Source organism: Oryctolagus cuniculus, chromosome 5 (assembly GCF_964237555.1).
Source record: "Oryctolagus cuniculus chromosome 5, mOryCun1.1, whole genome shotgun sequence".
NCBI classification, from domain to species: domain Eukaryota; kingdom Metazoa; phylum Chordata; class Mammalia; order Lagomorpha; family Leporidae; genus Oryctolagus; species Oryctolagus cuniculus.
Genome location: NC_091436.1, coordinates 10832711 through 10855851, shown reverse-complemented (window position 1 = coordinate 10855851; position 23141 = coordinate 10832711). Strand labels below are relative to the sequence as shown.

General features: G+C 48.4%; 1 protein-coding gene across 18 annotated transcripts in view; it reads left to right on the top strand.

Annotated features, from left to right (window-relative positions):
* The first annotated feature begins 13479 nt into the window (after window positions 1-13479).
* Window positions 13480-23141, top strand: part of ARID1B (AT-rich interaction domain 1B) — a 449775-nt gene continuing 440113 nt past the window's right edge. For 14 of the 18 annotated variants that reach the window (XM_051855227.2, XM_051855222.2, XM_051855223.2 and 11 more), the window contains exon 1: window positions 13480-15943. In XM_051855227.2, the coding sequence (XP_051711187.2) occupies window positions 14141-15943 (1803 nt within the window). In that variant the 5' untranslated portion in view covers window positions 13480-14140. Of the gene's footprint in view, window positions 15944-16408; window positions 16494-23141 lie in introns of those variants that run through there. The other 4 variants (XM_051855228.2, XM_051855234.2, XM_070073347.1 and 1 more) reach the window with 4 other exon arrangements.

The window sequence follows — 23141 nt, the reverse complement described above, 5'->3', positions numbered from 1 at the left end:
TTGCTCAATCTACTGTGTCATTGTTTCCCTCATGGTCTCTGCTTCTTCAGAGAGCTCTTGCAAAAAATTATACTAAATAAATTCTGCATGGAATAAAAAGATTGCCAGGGTAGCCAAACACGTAAGGGTTTCCCACATTTGGCTGTCGGTGGGATAGAAACTTCTTTGTTGAGATGCTAGATTTTTCCTGAGACCTTAGAAGAAATTTTTAGTTCTAGTTGTTTTTTTGTTTTTTGTTTTTTTCTTTTTTCTTTTGTTTGGAAATAAGTGAAGAAAGTAGGGAGGGAAGAATAAAACCTAATAAAGTCTTACCAAATATAAATGTCTTTTTATGTGCTCTTCATATCTAGCAGTTTTTTTTTTTAATTTTATTTATTTTAGGGGCTAGCATTGTGGAGTAGTGGGTAAAGCTGCTGCCTGTGATGCCAACAGCTCATATGAGTGCCGATTTGAGTGCTGGCTGCTCCACTTCTGGCCCAGCTCTCTGCTAATGTGCCTGGGAAAGCAGTGGAAGATGGCCCACATGCTTGGGCCCCTGCACCGACGTGGGAGACCTGGAAGAAGCTCCTGGCTTTGACCTGGCCCAGCCCTGGCCACTGTGGCCATCTGGAGAGTGAACCAGCAGATGGATGATTCTCGCTCTTGCACTCCCTCTTGCTCTCAGAATGTGTATGTGTCTCCCTTTCTCTGTAATTCTGCCTTTCAAATAAATAAATGACAAGTTTTATTTATTTTAATTTTATTTGAAATGCAGAGGGACAGAGATACACATAGAAATCTTCCATTTGCTGGTTCACTCCCCAAATGTCTACAACAGCCTGAGCTGTGTCAGGTCAAAGCCAGGAACCCAGAACTCAATCTGAGTGTCCCACAGGGTGGCAGGGACCCAAGTACTTGAGCCATCCCATCTGCTGCCTCCCAGGGTGCACACTGGTAGGAAGCTGGATCTGGAATTGGAGCAGCATGACAAGGATCGAGCACTCTGACTTGGGATGTGAACGTCCCAAGTGCCATCTTAGCCACTGCACCGAGTGCTTACCCCCATACTCTGCCTGTCCCATTCCAAACTGTTGGTGGTTTCCAGCTCATGGAAGTTGAGCAGTTGTTCACATGTTGTGGTCTGGGTGTGCAGGAAAGGCTGACAACAGTAGAACAGACTGGCAGTGCCTGGCCCTGGAAGATGACCCATGTACTGAGTTGTGGCCAAAGTTACAGCACAAAACCCAGCTCACTGGGGCACGGGCCACTGGCCGCAGGGCTTCCCTGGAATGTGAACCAGCCGCAGACTCCTCCAGTGTGGAGTGAGACATATCTGTGTCCAATCCCCAGTTCTCCACCTTCTGGCTGCCTACACGTGGGCAGGTTTTCCCCTTCACATTGTCTGTCCTTATCTGTACGATGCAGCTACCTCTCAGGCTCCTGCTACCTCAAAAGCTCCTCTCCAAGATCAGAGGAATGGCACCTGCAGCACCTGCTGTACCACGCCCCGTCACACACCAAGCACTCTGTCAGCTGTCACTGCCTTTATAATCAGGGTAGGGCTCCTGGTAAGCAGTAGGTATCAGAGAGTGTTCAGTAAGGGAGAAGCTTATATTTGGCAATCCAGGCACACAGGCAGTATCAGGTATAGTTGTCAGCAGAGCACAAGGCCACAGCAATGAACCAAAGGTAGAGGGACCCCAACAGAGGTGTATGGATAAAACTGAGGATAGCGGTAACAGCAGAGATGGGCCAGCTCTGACGGACAGAATACTGAGCAGGAGTCGGTAGCTGGCACCCATTCCCAGGGAACATGACAGGAATGTGCTTAGCAACACAGGTGGACAGAGTGAAGTCTGGGTCCCAGCTGCAAGGCACAGAGAGGACCGGGAGGACATGTGGCAATGGGGAAAGGATGGACATCCACTGTCAAAGCCCCTGGCCTTAGCTTTTCGAAATCCACTGCCTAATACCCAACCCAACCCCGAGTGGGAGAACCCATGGGGAGGAAGACTGGCTTTTCTTCAGTTTTAGTTTTGTTTATTTATCTAGAATATTTCCATGATTAAAAAGTCAAACTACCTAGAAAGACATGCACAGGAAGTTCTTCCTCTACTGTTCTGCTCCATTCTCTTCCCAGTGTAGGTATCTCCCCAACACACACACACACACACACACACACAGGTCTTCCATCCAGTAGTTCACTCCTCAAATGGTCACAGGAGCCTGGAACTCCATGTAGAGCGCCCACGTTTAGTATAGGGACCCAAGGACTTGGGCCATCTTCCTCTGCTTTCCCAGGTACATTAGCAAGGAGCCGGATTGGAAGAGAAGCAACTGGGATTCCAACAGGCACCCATGTGGGATGCTGGAGTCTTAGGTGGCAGCTTAACCCACTGTACTACAGCACCAACCCTGACATTGTATTTTGTAGACAAAACTCCAGAACAACAGATAGAGATCTTGGCTCTATTTTATGGCTTTATGGTACTCCTCTGTGTGAATACAGACATTCCATTGTTATTTTGAACAAGGTTTCTGTTGCTGAACACTTGAATAATATTTAGTCTTTTGCTGCTGCAAATAATGTCACTAGACAGGTCCCAGGATCTACGTCACTTTGGCCTCTAACAAGGTATAGTAGGGTAAACGCTCAGGAATGGAGCGGTTGGGTCAAAGGATAAGTTCATTGATATTGTTATTACCAAATGTCTCCCAAAAAGTGGTTCGTTTTCCACTACTGCTGGCTGTACCTCTTCCCATGGCTTCTCTCACACAAGGTTCAGACCCGTGGGATACTGCCAACCTGGTGGGAGGATTGTCATTTTGAAGTCTGACAAAAGGCAAATTAACTTTTATAAAAGCCCTCACTAAATAAAGCTCTAGCCACAGGACTTTAAGCCACCTTCACTGTGGAATTTTCTTTCTATTTATTTATTTGAGAGAGAGTTACTGACAGAGAGGGAGAAACAGAGGGAGAGGTCTTCCATTTGCTGGTTCGTGATGCAATGGCTGGAGCTGGGCCAATCCGAAGCCAGGAGTCAGGAGCTTCTTCTGGGTCTCCCATGCAAGTGCAGGGTCCCAAGTGCTTGGGTCATCTTCCACTGCTTTCCCAGGCCATAAACAGAGAGCTGGAATAGAAGAGGAGCAGCCGAGACTAGAACCAGTGCCCGCATGGGATGCCGGCACTGCAGGCAGAGGTTTAGCCACTATGCCACAGCACCGGCCCCACTGTGGGATTTTCATATGGAGGTCACATATATATTTCCCCAAAATATTTTTAAACTGAAAACTAAAAAAAAACCAACTCATATCCTGACTGAATAACATGATATCAAGATTGCATGTCACATAATAGCATGTCATACTTGAATGAAAAAAATCAGATGTTAAACCAAAGTATTTGGAAAACACAACTGAATTAGCCGAATTTTAGATCAATCATACTAACACATTTATTTCTCTGTAGAGACATATCTAATATCTGCATGTAATAATGTTAATAACCTTGAGCTCTTTGGAAGTACAGTGAGAAAGACTTGGCAACAGTACGTTTTCCTTACGGAAGCTTTACATCCGTATGGTGGACACAAGCAGGTAATGTGGGGCAGGCATTTGGCCTAGCAGTTAGGACATCACGGTGGCTGGGTTCGACTCCCAGTTCCAGCTCCTGACTCTAGTTTCTGTCTAACACAGACCCTGGGAGGTAGTGTGATGACTCATTTAACTGGCTTTCTGCCACCCACATGGGAGACCGGGGTTGTTCCTAGCCCTTGGCTCTGGCCCCTGTCCAGCCCCCCTGACCTTGTGAGCATTTGAAAAAAAAAAAAAACATGGAACACCACAGTTTGGGTATCAATATATATTTCCAATAGATTGAAGCAGAGAAGACAAACGAATTTTCCTAGAAGAGAGAAGGTCATTAGCAGTCATAGATGGCCAATTTTCAGTGTCCAGATGAGGTTAGAAATCAGAATGTGGCAGGGATCATGAAATAAAATGGAGGCAGACAGACCAATTGTCCAAGGAATGTATCCGTGAAAGGGCAGCAAGAAAGGTTAAGTGAACGGGCTAAGATAGTCTTACTCATCTACAGTTTTAACCTTGAACCTAAAATTTCTATGACTTCCATGAATTATCTCACATTCAGAAGAGGGCTCAGCCTACTTGATGATAAATGTATCAAAGGGTAAATTGTAATTGGCAACGTTGTTGTTTTCTAGACCAAGTGCTGTTTCCAGTAACAGGCCTGGCTGGGTCTCTGTTACCCCACTCTGCCCTTCCCTCCCTCTTCATCCTTTTCTCCTCCTCTTCCCTTCCAGTTCCTTCCTTCTTTGCTGCCTTCTTGTAGCCTGTAGGTAGGGTAAACTCTCCTCCCCATGCGCCCACCAGTCCCTCATTGCAGCCAAAGGGACCTGTGCCACCTGCACAGAAACCCAGAGCCAGAAACACGCGTTCCCTTCTCTTCTCTCCCGTCTTAATATGACTGCTCTTTTGTAGGGTAGAGGATTCACAGGGCTTCACTGGTACCTCCAAAGTAAAAATATTCTACCTGACCTGCCATCCTGTGTAGCTGCAGAATCATGGCATTAACCCGGGCCTGCCTGGTATAGAGCCCTGCTCTCCACACCTGCCTGTACCTGCCAAGGGCTGACCCCTGGCATCCAGGAATGGACGAGGATCCACAAGACTGAGCCGCCATTTGGAGGGAAATAGAATTAGGGATGCTCTGCTTTGCATCCCTTCAGCCCATGAAGCTGTAGGGTTGTGTCTGAGGGGCTGTTGTGCAGCCCTGGAATCTGTGCCCAGCACCATGGCCTTCTCTCCTCCCTGGTGCACCTACCCATTCTCCTCTTCTCATGTATCAAAGCGGACTTTTGGGAATGGAGCCAAAGTACATTCACAAGGTGTAAATGACTGATAAGCGTTTAAGGTATTACTTGTTAGAAGCACATTTGTAGAGAAAGAACACATTGAGACATCTTCCATAGGGAAATCTTAACGACGTAACAGGAGAAATGTGTGGGGCTCAGTGGAGGATACCCTAGTTTTTCTGAATTCATGTGACGGCTGTTCTTGGGAATTAAAATACACACACACACACACACACACACAGCCTGCTCACCTATTTAATTGAATGCTTAATCCTCTCTCATTTCATTCTCAGTGTGTCCCCACTTTCCCCCAAACTTCTGAAGTAGGCAGAGTTTAGTTTTTCACATAATCTTGGTCTACAAGGTCAAGTGAATGGTTCAAAGGCACACAGCACACACATGAGGAGCAAGCATATAAATCCCAGATCACCAAGTCCGCGGTAGTAACACTCTCCTCTCCCCCTGTTGCTCAGCTAAGAAACATACAGAGCTTCAAAAATCCTTTTCCTTAACTTATCCTTAAAAGTCTCTTTTTAAAAAAATCATCTTTGTGTTTTCCTGAACTCCCTGGAGCTTGTGTGTTGTGTCATCTTTGTAATGATGTGTCCAGAATGAAACACAGTGTCCTGGTCTATTTTCACTTTTCAGCCTATGCTGGATATAAAAAATAAACAGCATATGGTGAAAAGTTAATGAGATTAAAAAAATAAGTTCACTTAAAATAATCCATGGGCTTTTCTACATGTGTTCTTGGTCTGGTTTCAAAAACCACAGGAGTTTTACTATGCTTTAGAGAAGGGTGAATATTTTGCATCGTTTCTGTTGGGGTCAATGGGAAACCAATCTCGTAGAATCAGCACTAATAATTATGTTGTTTATAAACAAATGCCACGCTACACTAGCACAGTCCAGGACTTCTTTGCCGAGCCTGAGCGCTAACATATTCAACATAACAACTCGGCAGTGCTGCTTCCCATTGCGTGTCTCACGGCCACATGATGCTCCTCCAGCTGGTAAGAGTGAGGAGTCTTCCAAGAGAGGAAGACGGAAGTCCTTTTTTGGGAGTAGGAGCCCTCTGAACATAGCTTATAACTTTTATGACCATAACAGGTAGACCTGACCTTTTACAAGAAATTTCCTCTAACTTTTAAGTGAATGAAAAAAGTTTTGGGGGGGGGGGCAGCTTTGTGGTGCAGTGGGCAAAGCTGCCACTTGTTATACCAGCATCTGTTACTGGAGCATTTGTTCAAGTCCTGGCTGCTCCACTTCTGATCCAGCTTCCTGCCAATGTGCTTGAGAAGGCAGCAGAAGGTAGGCCAAGCACTTGGGCCCATGCAACCTATGGGGGTTGCATGATGAAGTCCCTGGCTCCTGGCTTTGGCGTGCCCCAGCCTAAGGTGTTGCAGCCACTTGGGGGAAGTGAACTGCTGCGTAGAAGATCTCTCTCTCTCTCTCTTTCTTTCTTTCTCTCTCTCTCTCTCCCCTCCCCACCCCGTGCGTGCACGCACGCATGTGTGTGTGTTGCTTTGCCTTTCAAATAAATAATTCTTAAAACATAACCCAGAAGTCAGGAAGCCTGTCTTTATTTCAAATGAGCAGCTACATAGAAAGTCACTGTGGCTTAAGCCACATGGGTTCTCTGTATTGACCAAAACAGCTTGAAAGTTCATGCAATCATTTTACATATCTGTTTGTGTTCAGGCTTAAAGTTCTCTTGACAGTTAAGTGTTCAGGGCCCACACTGGGTCCAGGATTGTTCTGAGTGCGGTGACAGATGCAGTAGAAACTGAAGACAGGCACTTGGTTCTTGAGGAATTGATAATCCACTAGAGAGACGTAAAGACCTCAGTAAAATAAAGAACAATTATCAAACTCCTTGGTCATTCTGTGCCAAGAGTTCTGCAGGAATTATTTCATTCAATCTTCAGAGCCCAGTGAAGCAGGCACCACCATTATCTGTGTTTCATTCAAGGGTAGGGCAAGCCTTGAGAAACATACCTAGCTCTCAACAGTTGCCCTGAGGGTCATCTGAGAAACCATCAGGCACTGCATGGATCAGGTTGATACTTGGTTTCCTACTAAAAGTAGAAGAAAGAAAAAAAGGAAAAAAGAAAAAAGACAAACTCTTCTCCCAAACAAAACAAAGCAAAGACCATCAGTAGGTTAAACAAGATAGGAGTTTATTTTTCTCTTCCATAAATGAAGCCTGGAGGTAGACAGTCCCGGAAACTCAACTTAAGCACATTCCTCCAGGGAAAATGTAGATTCCCCCCATTTAAAAAAAATAGATTCCCAGCTATAAATTAGGGTTTCTATTACTAAAGGTGAGAAGAACAGATATTGGGTCAGGTAACCAGCTACCCTACTGTATATATACAAAGTGCTGGGCACAGGGTACACACACATGCTAAGTAACAATAGTTATCAGGCCTACCATTGCTTCGTAGTGGCTTGGCTCATTGCTTAAATACAACCATTTCTGCCGGCAGTTTTCCCTTTCCTAGGCTTGGGCACTATCTATCCCTGCATAGGAAAGTGAGCAGGAAGAAAGTGCTCGGTGCGCCAAGCCCTGCAGGGTGCATCAATTCCTGGGCCCACCTCTCCCTCGCTTTCTCCAGAGACGTGAGCTGGTTTGCTCCTGAGTTTTACACCTGTAGAAAGGTGACAGGAAGCCACGTCATGACCCAAACAGGGACACTACACTATGGTGTGACCTGTGATGCAGCATCCCTCTGGGCACTGGTTCCTGTCCCAGCTGCTCCACTTCTGATCCAGCTCCCTGCTAATGCACCTGGGAAGGCAGTGGAAGGTGGCCCAAGTACACTTGCCACCCATGTGGGAGACCTGGATGGAGTTCCAGGCTCCTGACTGGCCTGGCTCAGCCCTGGTCACTCCCTAGATCCCTACAATGGCCAGGGCTGGAGCAGACCAAATCCAGGAGCCAGTTCCCTGGCCATTGTAGGGATCTAGGGAGTGAACACATGGATAGGAGATGACCTGTTTGTCTCTTTGGTTTTTAAATAAATTTAAAAATAAAAAACCATGAATTTTTATGGTCTCCTTTTATTATTTTTTTAAGATTTATTTATTTTTACTTGAAAGTCAGAGTTACACAGAAAGAGAGGAGAGGCACAGAAAGAGGTCTTCCATCTGATGGTTCACTCCCCAATTGGCCACAACCGCTGGAACTGCGCTGATCCGAAGCCAGGAGCCAGGAGCTTCTTCTGGGTCTCCCGTGCGGGTACAGGGGCCCAAGGACTTGAGCCATCTTCCACCACCATCCTAGGCCATAGCAGAGAGCTGGATGGGAAGTGGAGCAGCCGGGTCTCAAACCGGCGCCTACATGGGATGCCTGCGCCTCAGGCCAGGGCATTAACCTGCTGCGCCACAGCACGGACCCCTTATTATTTCTTAATATCATATCTCCCTGGGAGCTTTCATGGCCCCAGGTGCCTGAGCCCTGTTCTAACTCCCACCACTCCTCTGCTAATGCGCTGTCTTCCCAGCAGTCAGTGGGTGCTTGCCCTAACCCAGATACGGTGTCAGCCCCCTGCCTACTCCCAGCAGTTAACATCCCACTGCCCTTGGGACACAAGTCCTGCTCTAGCTGCCCTGTTGGGCCAGCACAGGGCCCCGGCCACCTCACCCCAAGTCCCCCTGCCTCCTGCTGTCTGGGGCTGAGCTCCCTTGTTTTCCTGGTTGCTTTCCCGGTTTCCAGCAGGCAGCTCAAGCTCCGTTTCCCCAGTCTGTTGGGTCCTTTGTTATTTTCCTGGAAGAAACCTCCTGTATCTTTCCTTCAGGGCTGTTATCTCTCTGTAATTATACATTTATTGGAGTGGCCATTTGATTAATGTTTAGCAAGTCCTTTCAGTGTGAGATATTATCACTTCTTTTTAATGCTCACTGCTGTGGCCAGCCATGGGGCGTAGCACAGGGCTGGTGGCTGGCATAGGGGAGTAGCTCGGCAATTATTTGCAGTTGAGCCAAGAAGTCCCTTTCCCCTAGAAGTTCTCCTTGTGGCCTTTGCTCTTGGTGGGGGGTGGGGAGACCCTCGGAACGCTCCGACGTTGAGCAGTCACTTGCACACAGAGGTGCGGCTTGAGTTCCCTAAGGGAGAGGGGAGAAGCCAGGGAGATCCCACTGAAGGTTGGGCCTCAGAGTCATACGTGCCGCCATGTGGTGCATTCTGTTAAGTGATGGAGAGAAGAAAACACTTGACACTTGGGCCTCTTTAGGGGAATACTTTAATACACAAACTCAGCAAGGAAATATGTCATCTTGTGTGAGAAAAGCATACAACCAAGTCTTTTGGCCTTTGCTAAAATAATCAGACAACTGTGGATCATTTGTGTTTAATGGTACCCACTGACTCTCAAAATGCACCAGGGACAAAGTAATTAAAGACTGGTTTGAGGGGGCTGGCGTTGTTGGTGGTGTAACAGGTTAACCCATAGCCTGCAATGCTGGCATTCCATATGGGTGTCAATTCGTGTCCCGGCTGCTCCACTTCCAACCCAGCTAATGCACCTGGGAAAGCAGCAGAAGATGGTCCAAGCACTTGGGCTCCTACATGCATGTGGAAGACCCAGATGAAGTTCCTGGCTCCTGCTTCAGCCTGGCCCAGCCCTGGCTATTGCAGTCATTTGGGGAGTGAACCAGTGGATGGAAGATTTCTCTTTTTCTTTGTAACTCTTTCAAATAAATACATCTTTTTATAAAAGAAAAAAAAATGAGATTAAATAAAAATAACCAGGATGCACTGTATTACTGCACAGTAGAAGCTGTTGTTTGTTTATTGTATGTGGAAAGTAGCCTTATTCCCGAGCTCTCCAAGGACTGTGACGCACAGGATCACATGTGTGAGAGAGACTCTGGAGGCTCTCAGACAAGGCACTGAAGCTTTCTAGGGAACTGAGGTCATTAGGGCTCCAGATGACTCCCCTCTGTGTTCTGTATTCTACATTCTCTCAAACACGTGTACTGCTCAAGTATTTACTTTCGAGGAACTAGACTGGAGTTACCTGTAAGGTGCCTTTACCCAAGCAGCAGGTAATCAATGATCGGAGCCATGTGGACGATTATGGACATGAGGTAGGAGAATACTGAGAAGCACTGGTAAGGTGCCCCCTAAGGGAATTTCAGTATCAGCAATGTGAATGAGGACAATACTGGAAATAACGGGAAAAGAAAGGCTACTGCATGCGTGTCCACACACACACGTCTAAAAAGTATAGAAGTGACAGATTGCAATAAAAACTATTCATGACACATTATTCAAAACACGGACAGCCCAGGATAAACTAAAAAGCACAAGGTTTCCAAATGTAATGAAGTGTTCCTTCCTTAATATCACTGTTCATGTTTCTGGATATGTTAGATAGCCTTTAGTGAAATTCGACTTAGGGTTCTAGGAAGTCTGGCCTCGACAGTGATGGGTTCTTGTCACAGTCACAGCCATGGAGATTTAGGGTAAGGGGCAAGAGCCTGCTAACGGCAGCCAGCAGGGAATGCTCTTGGATGGGGCAGCCCAGGTCTGCTTCTTTGCTGGCCAAGTTCTCCACGACGTCCACAGCTAGACCGTGGTGTGCTTCAGTGGGTTAATTTTTTATCTCCCCAATATAGATAGGACCAAAGTGATATTTATATTTTTATTTTTAAGGATAGCACAAAGTAGGTTCCAGGTGAATTTGTTGAGGGGCTAAATGTAGTTTATCCGTATCTGGCTTTTTGTCCACACTGTAATTTTCTTAGAAGTGTGACGGTGCTGTTGTTTGCCATAGTTACCAAGTGTATTTAGTTTATTGCCTGGATTTAAAAAAAAAATCCTGCCTAAATTTTTTTTTTTTGCCTTCGTGAACTCACTGCTACTGATAATTTGCATAGTTGTTTCAGATTAAATGCTATACCCCATATCTTTCATTGACTCGGAGTTGTTCACTGCCAACATCTAAATCGGAGAAGTGAAAAGGACAATTGTTTAGTGCTTTTTAAAGTCCCTGACCAAGATCAGTAGGGAAATCCCATTAGCTCCATTCATCGCATTTCTCATAAATCTAAAAGGAAAGCAAGTATCCAAAGCCTTATTCTTTAATAGTTCTTATTTGTAAAACCTTGACAGGGCTTTATTCTAAATTGCTTCCAAATTACATAAAGAATACTGAGAAATATGATGGGCAGTGGGTTGTGATGGTTTCAGTCATGGAATAAATAAGTAGAACAGTGAAAGGGGACTGATCTGAAAGCAAACAGAGTATGATGGGCTAGGAAGAGGCGGAAAGAACAGACTGCGGCTCAACCATCTGGCTCAACCCTCTGTAAGTGGGCAAGCTGAAGAGCCTTTTATTCAGTGTCCTACAACTTATTCAAAAGGGGCAGAATTTGAATATTAATATTTCCATATAGTTAAAAAAAAGCCCCGACGCTTTTGTAACCAAAAAGGAATGTTTAACAAAATAATGGGTAATCCTCTGGCTAAACATGGCCTAGGAGCACCCTGTGGGTGGGAGGTGGCTTCAGGCCACGGGCAGGGGCTGAGGCTCCCCCTCCTCCTGGTGCTTAGGGAAACTTACTAAAGTTGTCACTGTGGTTGGAAATTCAGACAAGGGGTGTAAAAGTAAGGAACTCATCAGGAAAAAGGCACACGGTGATGTCCGGGATCTTATTTCATCCAAAAGGAAGAAAAAAGTAGAATTGCCATCCAGGGTAACTGAGGCAAGCGACACAGCAGAAATGCTAATCGGTGGGTGAATTCTTGCTTTTGTGAAATGGGAACCTATTTCCTCTCTTTATAACCAACCCCTGACAATTTCCACTTTGTGTAGTAAGTCTTGGGTGCTTAAGTGAAACTATGGTTGGAGAAATAGGATTCCAATGAAGGTGTTTCAGAAAGAGGTCTCAGCCTTCTCCGTGGTAGAAAACACAAAACCAAGTCCTGCGGGCTTTGTGCTGTGTTTCTCTTGCAGGCTGCACTGCCTTCTGTCTGCGTCAGGGTGTGGCATCTGCTGCTGGAGAGGAAGAACTGGCATGTGTCGCCTTTTAGAGCAGGCCCCTGTCATTGTGCTGGGGCCTGGGTTTTACAGGCTCTTGGTCCCAGTCTTCCAGCTGAAGCCTTGCTGAAGCAAACGGAATATACAGAGATTGTGGATTATATGTCGAATTCTCTTTTTAGTTTTGTGATTTTTTTTCTGATATGAAAAAATATTTCTAAGGCCCAGAAGTGAACTTGGCGATTCCCTTTTAGGACTAGTTGTGAAAAGCAGCCAGGACGTACGGCTGAACTTGTAGGAACTGACTTTGATCTAGCTTATCAATCTGAATAAAAGCACTGTATGATTATTTGCATATAGTTTGATTATCAATGTCTGAAGCATAAACAAGATTGATTTTAGAATACATGTATATAGATACATAAAACATTTATATTTGCATATGAAAACTTTAAAATGCAACATATGTGGTTAATACGTATAATTAGTATGTATTTGAATATATAGAGAAAAGCCAGGGAAAAAAATGTCAAAAGGCCCACTAAAAGAGATGTAGTGTTCTCTTGGCACAAACTGATGATTTGGCATGACTTCCTCTTACAGTTCTGTTATTGTCTCTTACCCGTTTTCCAGTTGTTTGGACAGAATGGCAATTTGTTGTTTCTTCTCCAAATAACGACCCTTGGGTGTGCGCCTGGCTCCCCGCCCCCACCAGTCACCAGTAGCTCCGTCTGGCTATCTGTCTCTAGTCAGGTAACATGCTTACACTTGGTCAAGCATACATAACTAGTGCATCCGAAACAAGCCGAAATGCTTGCTATGGAAAGCTGAGGAATGAAATGATTTTGGAAAACTATACTCTACCAAAATCGTGTATCTCATTTCTGGGAGTGTGACCCCTGGAGAGCTGGAGAGTACTTCTTAAGAAGTACTGTTACTAAAGATACTCATAATGATACTAGGTGGTAAACTCATAATAAAAACTGTTGCAATACACAACTGTGTACTATTTCTGCTTTTACATTAGATTGGACTGTTTTATAGTTATTGATCTTGTATTTATATTACATTTAACATCTATTGAGTTTTGTTTCATGTTACTTGGAAAGAAACTTTCTCAAGAGGGTTCTCTGTGCCCGTTACCCTCTGAAATAACGCTGGAAGGTGCTACTACATCACCGGAGGGGGGGGGATTCGACTTTGGACAAATAGTGGCATCTGCGTGGGAAAGCTGTGTGCCGCGTGACCCTCGGCTGCGTGTGCCCGAGACAGAGAGGACACAGGGGTGCGAGCTCTCCCCACAGACTCCTTGCACAGGAATCTAGGGTGCCTTAAAAACAGCCACGTAGCCATTATCTCTGGGGCAGGTGCCGGCATCGGTGAGCATCCATTGAGTACCTGCTGTGTACAGGGCTCTGTGCTCTTCGAACGCGGCTAACCCTCCCCGAAAGCCCTTCCTGAATTCTGCAGTTGGAAGAAGTTGTGGGAATCACGCCGATGGCCAGGAATCAAGGCAGGGAGGCCAACGTTCTGGAAAATTACATAACTCCTGTGAGAGCCAGCGCTTTTGCAGATCGCCCAAATATTTTCTTTCCTCCGTGGGCTCCTCGTCACCTCGGAGGCCCACGGACAACTTCGTGCCCCAGCCCTTCTTCCCTCTTTTGTCTGCTCGCCACAGACTCGTTTTTCCACCTTTGGAGCGTTCCTTTTAGACGCGAAAACAAACACGCGAACGCCCGGTTGGCAAGGAGACGGAGGCACGAGGGGAAAGTGCAGCTCCGGCCGCCTCTCGCCGCCGCGCTCCGAGCGGCTGCCCAGCCGGCCTTGGCCCGGGCCTGCGCGCGGCCCCCGGCCCCCGGCCCCCGGCCCCCGAGGCTGCGCCGGCACGGGCGGGCGGCTGCGGCCCGCGCCGAGTCCAGTCCGCGTTTTGCGAGTGCACAGGAGCAATCAGAGAGAAGTGGGATAATAGTTGCTCCAGCTCGCTCGGCTCCTTCTCGTGCCATGCTGGGCCCGATAGGCTCAGCCGGTCGTGTATTTACCCATATCCGGGTTAGAGAGGAAAAGAGAAAAGTTTCGTTTAAACCTGAACTAAAAACTTTCACCGTGAAAGCACACAGCGGGAGCAGGCCCAGACCGTAAGGCGTGCCCCGGGCCCGGCGCTCCGGCGGGGCCTGCGGAGGGGGAGGGGGCCGGCGGCTTCCCGGCGGGCCGCGTGGATGCGCGCAGGAGGGGCCGCGGCCTGAAAAGTGGGGGTATTGTCTCCCCCCGCCGCCCGCCCGGCCTCGCCACGCCGCGGCGATCATGGCCGCGCGGGCAGCAGCGGCGGCGGCGGCGCGGGCGCGGGCGGGCAGCGGCGAGCGGCGGGCGCCCCCCGGGCCGCGGCCGGCGCCCGGGGCCCGGGACCTGGAGGCGGGGGCGCGCGGCGCGGCGGCGGCACCGGCGGCACCGGGACCCATGCTGGGGGGCGGCGGCGGCGGCGGCCTGAATAATGTGCACCACCACCCCCTGCACCCCCGTCACGAGCTGAACATGGCCCATAACGCGAGCGCCGCGGCCCCGGCCGCCGCCGCCAGCACTAGCAGCGCCAAGAGCGGCGGCTCGGAGGCGGCTCTCAAGGAGGCTGGAAGCGCCGCCGCGCTGTCCTCCTCCTCCTCCTCCTCCGCGGCGGCGGCGGCGGCGGCGTCCTCCTCTTCCTCCTCGTCGGGCCCGGGCTCGGCCATGGAGACGGGGCTGCTCCCCAACCACAAACTGAAAGCCGTTGGCGAGGCCCCCGCCGCACCGCCCCACCACCACCACCACCACCATGCCCACCACCACGACCACCATGCCCACCTCCACCACCACCACCACCATCACCACCACCACCACGCACTACAGCAGCAGCTAAACCAGTTCCAGCAGCAGCAGCAACAGCAGCAGCAGCAGCAGCAGCAACAACATCCCATTTCCAACAACAGCCTGGGCGGCGCGGGCGGCGGCGGCGGCGCGCCTCAGCCGGGCCCCGACATGGAGCAGCCGCAACATGGAGGCGCCAAGGACAGTGCCGCGGGCAGCCAGGCCGACCCCCCGGGCCAGCCGCTGCTGAGCAAGCCGGGCGACGAGGACGACGCGCCGCCCAAGATGGGGGAGCCGGCGGGCGGCCGCTACGAGCACCCGGGCCTGGGCGCCCTGGGCGCGCAGCAGTCGCCGGCCGCCGTGCCCGGGGGCGGCGGCCAGGCGGCCGTCTCGGAGTTTAATAATTACTATGGCAGCGCTGCCCCTGCTAGCGGCGGCCCCGGCGGCCGCGCTGGGCCTTGCTTTGATCAACATGGCGGACAACAAAGCCCCGGGATGGGGATGATGCATTCCGCCTCAGCCGCCGCCGGGGCCCCCAGCAGCATGGACCCCCTGCAGAACTCCCACGAAGGGTACCCCAACAGCCAGTACAACCATTATCCGGGCTACAGCCGGCCCGGCGCGGGCGGCGGCGGCGGCGGCGGCGGAGGCGGAGGAGGAGGAGGAGGCAGCGGAGGAGGAGGAGGAGGAGGAGGAGCAGGAGCAGGAGCAGGAGCAGGAGCGGGAGCTGTGGCGGCGGCGGCCGCGGCGGCGGCAGCAGCAGCAGCAGGAGGCGGCGGCGGCGGCGGCGGCAGCTATGGGGGCTCGTCCTCGGGGTACGGGGTGCTGAGCTCCCCCCGGCAGCAGGGCGGCGGCATGATGATGGGCCCCGGGGGCGGCGGGGCCGCGAGCCTCAGCAAGGCGGCCGCCGGCGCGGCGGCGGGGGGCTTCCAGCGCTTCGCCGGGCAGAACCAGCACCCGTCGGGGGCCACCCCGACCCTCAACCAGCTGCTCACCTCGCCCAGCCCCATGATGCGGAGCTACGGCGGCAGCTACCCCGACTACAGCAGCCCCAGCGCGCCGCCGCCGCCGCCGTCGCAGCCCCAGTCCCAGGCGGCGGCGGCGGCGGGGGCGGCGGCGGGCGGCCAGCAGGCGGCCGCGGGCATGGGCTTGGGCAAGGACATGGGCGCCCAGTATGCCGCTGCCAGCCCGGCCTGGGCGGCCGCGCAACAAAGGAGTCACCCGGCGATGAGTCCCGGCACCCCCGGACCGACCATGGGCAGATCCCAGGTAACCCCCGCGCCGGCCGGGCCTGCTTCCGCCCGGCGGCCTCGCCGCGCCGCGAGCCCGAGTTTCTTTCTTTGCCGCGTACTTTTCCCCAGTTTTCTGGTTGGGGGGCGGCGGGGGCGCGGCGCCCAGGGCCATCTTCGCGGGCGGCCGCCTCCCGCCGAGGTCGGGCGCGCGAGCGTCCGCCCGCCGAGTCCGGGCCGCGCCGTGCGGGCCGCGCAGGGCTTCGCCCGCGGCCGCGGGCCGGGCCGGGCGCTCCGGTGCCCGGTGGACCCGCAGCCTCGCCCCGCCGGCTCTCCCGAGGCGCTGGGGTGGTGACGGGATTCCGAGACAGCGCCCGCGGTCGCGGGAGGCTGTGGGGGCCCGGGGCTGGGTGCGGGGGGCTTTTGTGACGGAATCGGCTCTCCGGGCCGCTGAGGTCTGGGGATGGGGGGGGGGTGTTGACCAGATCTGCCCGGGGAGCGCCCACAGTGTGCCCTCGCTGGGAGAAGAATGAGGAACTTTCTCCCACCTTCAGCCTCGTCCTTCCAGGGCGGCAAGGCGGGGAACACGGGTTAGCCTGGTGACAGCCGAGGGGGTTTTTCCTAGTTGGATAGAGCCCCCCGGAGATCTTCGATGCGGGGATCGAGTTTGAGTGTTTACTAGCAGGGGCGGGGAGAGGGGGGAGAAAAAAATAGAAAGGCGCGATTTACAACGACGTGGAGGCAAAATATCTGAAATCTATCGATTCATTCCCGAGAATAGCCGGGGAAATCCATTATGGGGCTTCGGGCCGGCTGCAAGGAGTCACCTTCAGCGCCGAGGCTGTGTGCAAGGAACACGTTTCCCGACCCATTGAACTTCTCTTGCTCGCGGGCTAGGCATACACGCTGCTCAGCAAATCCAGCAGGAGAGCAGGCCTGTGCAAATGGGGCATTTCGGATCGTGTTTATTGGGGTTTTCTTTCTCCTGCCGTCACCGAAGTCCTCCGGCGCTGTTCCGGAGTGTCCGGCGCGCTGGCTGTTTCTTGCTGGTAGGCTGAGCCTAAAGACTGACTTGATCTCCTTTGCAAGGTTTGGAATTTGAATTGTGGAGGTAAACTGGCTGTAATAGTCTCCAGACAGCTGCCTCTGAGTTGACATCTAATCTGCCATCTGATTGGCTCCCCTCTCACCATTGGGCATTTAGCACTGCTGATGTAAATAGAAGTGCTGAGCAGTACAGTCACAAAAATTCTTGCCACAAATAATAACTGCACTCTATTACAAGCAGATGTAAGCCTGCGTATTATTTAAAGCTTAAACTTGTCGCGCATCACGGTTATTAGTAAGAGGATTCGGCACAGAAAAACATCACACCGTGGTCCAGTCTTGGGCATTCACAAAACTGAGCTCTTTGATGACAATCTTGCAATATGGACACGACATATATCATGGACTACAATTGTAGGTGGACGATAGGGCCAGTGAAAAATAATTCAGCCACAAATTTTACCAATTACAGGGTTTGCTAAGGATATGTATATATATATATATATGCCCTTTATTAATTCAGTTATAAAACATTTGATTTGTGGTAGCACATGTTTAATATAACATTAAAAATTTCAAGATTCTGATGTCCAGCAAATCTTATGGTGACAGGCTTTCAGTGGGATTAAGGCTATGTATTTCTAGTGTTTTGCGTTCTGGCTGTTTTAAAATGTTTGTGAGTGAAGAATTTTAGTTAAAACTGGCATATTTAAAAAGATGAAACGATATCATAATTTTTGCAGAGAACGGTTAATTAAACGGGAAACAATGGGTGTTTCTTTGAAGTACTAAAATCATTTTATATTTTCTTCTTCCTTGGAGGATACAGAAATGCCACAGAATCTTTTTTTCCTCTTGATTGTTTTGTTAGAGCAGGTAACGTAAGGTTTATCTGAACTGCTTACACAATGAGTTAGGAACACTGGATTACAAACGAGTTGTGCTGAGTGTGTTTGTTGCAAATAATTTTTCTTTCATAGACATCTTCATGCTATGCAAGTTTTAAAAATTTTAACCTGTTAGAAGGGAGTAACAGTGGCTGTTATGTATGTTTTTATTTAGTTCATTTAATTTTTTGGAAGGTGTATTTTAGTATTATCTGTTAGAGGAGAGACTTGTCAGAGTGAATGAAGGTCTGGATTTAACAGTCATGCAAATATTAACCTAAACATTGGTGTTCTCTGCCGTCAGATCCTTAGTTAATGGAGTTTTACTTTTAATGAGAATGTTTTCCTGTTCTTGATAGGAAACTTGTGATTTCAGTTTTTGTTTCTTGTTCACATAAAGTACAAACGTTATAAAGAAGACTCCTGTAAACCCTTGTAGTCCATTTTAAAGAGATTTGTGTTGTCAGCCTGCTTTTAAAGGGGCAGTTTAAAATTCACATTTTGCAAACTAGAAACAAATGAAATGAGAGGCAGAGGTAGGTTCATATTATTTCACAGTATCACTTCTTGATGGTGCCAGTCATTTTAAGTATTTTGTTTTCTTGGAATGAGAGTGAATCCATTATGTCCTCAGTGTGACCCTGGAGAATAGCTTTTTTTATTTTGAGGGGGAAAAATGACTGACATATGACCTAGATTCACAGATTGCTTGTAGGTATCTTTCTCTGTAACATGTGGAATATGTTGTGTTCATACTTTCTTTTTTCCCCTCTTCATTTTTGAAGGCTAGTAGTATTTAGTGTTTGTTATGGTAATTAAACTAAGAAACAGTCATTTGTCTGAAATATTAAATTACTGCTTGACTATAGGTCATAAAATACTATTAAATCACATTAAATTATGACTTTTTTGGCTTTTAATAGATTTAGTTTCATTTTTGATTTTAGGAAATGGTTTATATTGGGCAGCAAATGTTTTTGTAATTGGGAACAAAACATAGACATATATTGTAGGGGGAAGGCCTTTTAAAAAAGTGAAATAAGCCATTTTAGGGTTCTGATGGTTACTGGATTTTTTTAAGTATTCAGATAGAGCAGGCTCGAAAGGCGTACTGAGGTCTGCTCACATACACAGGGTTTTATGATGCCCACGTTTCGTTTGGGTTCCATTAATGCTATTTTAACTTTAGTTTTATGGAATATAATGCAGTGTAATTTTCAAAAAGCCTTCCTTACCATCCTGAGAGAAGTGACTACTGGCCCCCAGCACCTTCCCATGTGTGCAGCAGCCCTGCAGGAGAGGCTAAGTCCCTTCTCCCAGCCCCGTGCATCAGAGCTAGCTGATATTCCGAGTACTGTCAGGACATGTGTGTCGCGTCATGTATGTATTTGCCAAGGCAGAGGGCTGCTATGTACATTTAGAAGAGGTGGACTTGGTCACTGTAATTCATGGGGAAGGCTTATCATTTAAGAACGAACAAAAGGAAAGATAACAAAATTCTCTGCAGTTTTCTGTTTTTCTAAGTTATCAGGAATGAAATTATGTTTGGCTTATAATTACTTTCAGTGGGAATCCTGGTTTTTTTGCTCCTTCATTTTGACTTTTTTTTTTTAATGGTAGCCACTCTTTAAGACAGCTATAACTTAAATTTATGTTTTTGTTAGCCCTGAATCAGGTATGTTCTAGGGAACAACATGTTCTTACCTTGGGTCTAAAATGAGAAACCTTAACCCTTCTTTTTTCTTTGGCTTTGTTTATCTCTATTTAAGAATAAATTTTTGAATTTTTGGCAAGGGTCTTTCTGCTGCTTCCATTTTTCTCTTTTATTCTTTCAGAAGTGTGCATTGGGTAGGAAATAATCTAGATCACACTTGGATACTTAAAATTAATGTACTTAAGCGCAAGATCGTTGTGTTCCTTTGCGAGATTGAAGAGACTCACATCTTCATGCTGGCATGAAAAGCCTTCTATAGACGCCTTTTAACGAAGACAGGTGCAGTCGAATGGGAGAGGGTTTTCAGTTCAGTGTCTTGTCGGTGGACTCTGTAATGCAGGGCAGGGTTATGTAAAAAGACGATTTCTGCTGTGGTAGGGATGCACTTGCCTCCTCCAGCATGGGTCCCCGCCTCACCGGCACGGAGAAAGATGGCCCGGCCTGGCGTCCGCGTGCCCGGCCTGGCCGGGAGCCGGGAGGGCCGGGGTGCGCTGGCGCCGGAAGCCGGCGCAGAGGCGGCTCTCCCGGCCCGGCCCGGGCGCAGAGGCGGCTCGCTCGGCTCCGGGGCTGCGAGCGGGGAGCCGGGCTAGGGGAGAGGCCCTGATCTGTCCCTCGCGTCACTTTCATTTTGGCCTCTGTGTAGTTTTGTGAATTTGAGGTTGATGTTTGTGTTTGATAGGGCTGTCGTGTGGTACTTAAAACAACAGATTTATGGAAAATGAGAATGAATATTAATAAAGTCAGTTCCATTAGTTATTTTTCGTGTGTGCAGTATTTGGATTCCAAAAACGGATGTTATAAAATGTCCTGACGTTTGCCAGTGCTGTTTGTCTTCTAGGGGCTGCGTCCTGCGTGCCGGCCTCTGGGCTTGGGGGGGTGTCTGGCCACAGGCCTCTGTCCTGCAGGCTGCGCCCGCTCTGTGGGTGTGTGCAGTGGCGCCGCACACTTGCTGTGTGTGCATGCCTGCGGCCCTCCTTCCCTCCTTCCCGGGGACGGGGGTGGGGCAGCTGGCAGGGCTGCGTCCCCCAGCAGTGCGGGCCTCTTGGGCCAGCGCTGCTGCTTCCGTGGGACTGAGTGGTCCTTCCTGATTTCACTGGGGGTGGAGGCCTTAATTCTGAGGGGAACCCGGTTACTGTAGAGACCTTTCTTCTTGGAGATGTGACGAAAAGAAGAACTGTCTTAGGTGCCTACCTGAGCGTCCCTCATTCTGCTCTTGTTTTTCGTGTGCTTAAAGCTGAATGGGTGGAATTCTTGAAATCCATATGCTGTGGTTTTCTTCTAATAATTCACTCTGAGTGAGTGAATTTATCAAAGTAGAATATGTGTTTCCACAGTAGATTTTTTGCCAAATATGTTTTATTTTTGAAGTCTTTTACTAGTAGTGGCTCTAAGAAAAACTATTTCCTAAGATTTGCTTGTTTGAATAGGATCCAGTATGCAGTTTTCAAACCCACTTCTGTGTGGATCAGTGCCAAGAATATTAGAAGGCTACTGAGTTTGACAGATGAACTAATGATGAAATTAGTTTGTTTCTGGAACGATACGTGTTGCTAGGAAAGAGATTAAAGCCTTGAAATTGTTGAGGTATCTGGTTTACCAGTGGGTACCGTGATCAGCATCAGGTAGATGGCAGCAGACTCTGGGACAGATCTGGCGCTGCAGGGCAGTCCTTCTGAATTAACGGAGATTGGGGCTCCGCGGACTGTCTCCGTGGGGTGCACTTCCCATCTTGTTTGGGTCTCCGTGAGAGGTGAGCCTTGAGAACCGGAAGTTGTCCTTATTAGGTACCTCTGGAAGGGAAGCCATGTTTGATGAATCCTAGACTCCAATGTAACTTTTTTTTTTTTTTTTGGTAATCGGATACTAACAAATTGTATGTGTGCATGTGTTCCTGTTTTCTCACAGCAGATTTATACACGACGTAGAGTTTACCGTTCTCCCCATTCGTAGGCATCTGGCCCATTGGCATTAGGGCGTTCTCATTGCTGTGCAGCCGTCACCACGGCCTTTTCATCTTCCCAGATGGAATTAGAATTTTTTTCTTCCCAATTGCTAGCTTTCAGTGTGTATTGTAAGTAATCTCTTGCCTTTGTAACTACCAGCTCTTCCACTTCCTAATTTACTAGTAAATTCCTCCTCCAATGTGCCATTGGAATGCTAATGTTCTTGTTTATAACTTTGGTCCTTCTTCCAGTTCTAACTTTGGGGTAATTCTTATAGACTTGTTAGTTGCTTCTTTGCCGGGTTATGTCATTAAAAGTTTAAAAGCAGCTTTTTGGAACCTTTCTAAGGTGTAAAAGGTTTGGGGTATTTTTTTGAGACAAACCTGGGCCTCTGTTAGATCCTCATTTTAGGGTATGGTAAGGAACAGTTGCTGTGATCATGTCTCTCTTATATTTTCTTACCCTTTGTATTTTTAGCTTTTTTAAAGCCACTGTTCTGTTTTTCTGCTATTGGTGAAAATCATTTAAGTGATTTTTTTTTTTTTCTGTTCTTGCTGTGAGTGTCCTGCTCCCCCAGCCCAGAGCAAACGGCCAGCCCAGGAGACGCTGTGTCCCTTTTCTTGCTATTCTCTACTCCAAAATCCTTGCTTTCCCCTTGCATTTTAGGTTTCAAAATTGCAGAAATTCTTATGTGGAAAAACTACTAAATTAAGATGATTGTGTTTTAATTAAATTTTAGAGGCAGTTGTAAAAGAGATGCCTCTTGATTCTGGTTGGTCTTTTGAACCGGCTTTTTCTCTGTGAAGTACTAGAATTGTATTGTAACTGCTACTGATGCTGATACTCGCATCTTTGTAGAATCAGTTCTTGCTTTTAACACCACCTTCTGCGGAGGGCATCGAGGAAATGAACTGGTATTTGAGACTTGTACTGGAAGCAACAATTACTTCTTTACTGTTGTAAACACTTAGCATTTGTGTATGCCTTGAGGTGTGTGTGAGCTGAACATCAGCTGCAGACAGTTGGCAAATATTTATTGAGTGTGCATTTTCTTTTTGGTTTTTAAAGATTTTTTTTTTTTATTTGAAAGTCAAAGTTAGAAAGGGGGAAAGCGTCCCTCCACTGGTTTACTCCTGAGTGTACTCTTTCTTAATCAGCCCTGTGTAGACACAGGTGCTAGCTGGGGTCCTTGGTTTGTTGCTCTGCGTGCGGATAACGCGGCCACTGCACGTGGATGGTGGTGTCTTTGGCATCATGACCTGGGACCTGGATTGCTGAAATAAAGTGCGGATAGCAACCTGTGGGTCTGCAGTTTGTTGGCTTGCCTTTTTGGGATAGGGGAATGGATTTTGGTGAAACAAGTGATTGTAGGTTGTTGTGATTTAGTTGGTGTGATCTAGTGACTCTTTGCCATTTCTACCGATCGGCTATTGGTTGTGCCAGAGCAAAATATAGATTCACTACAGAGTAGTAACTAAAAGAAGCAGGATATGATCACTTTGAAATTGATACAGAATGGTCCCTTTTCTTTTTCTCAGTTTTCTACATTACCTAGACTCTTGGAAAAAGTTAAAACAGTCTGCTCACATTTAGGGAGAGACTTAGATTGCTGCGGTATTTTTGGTAACTGTTTAGATAATGTATGCT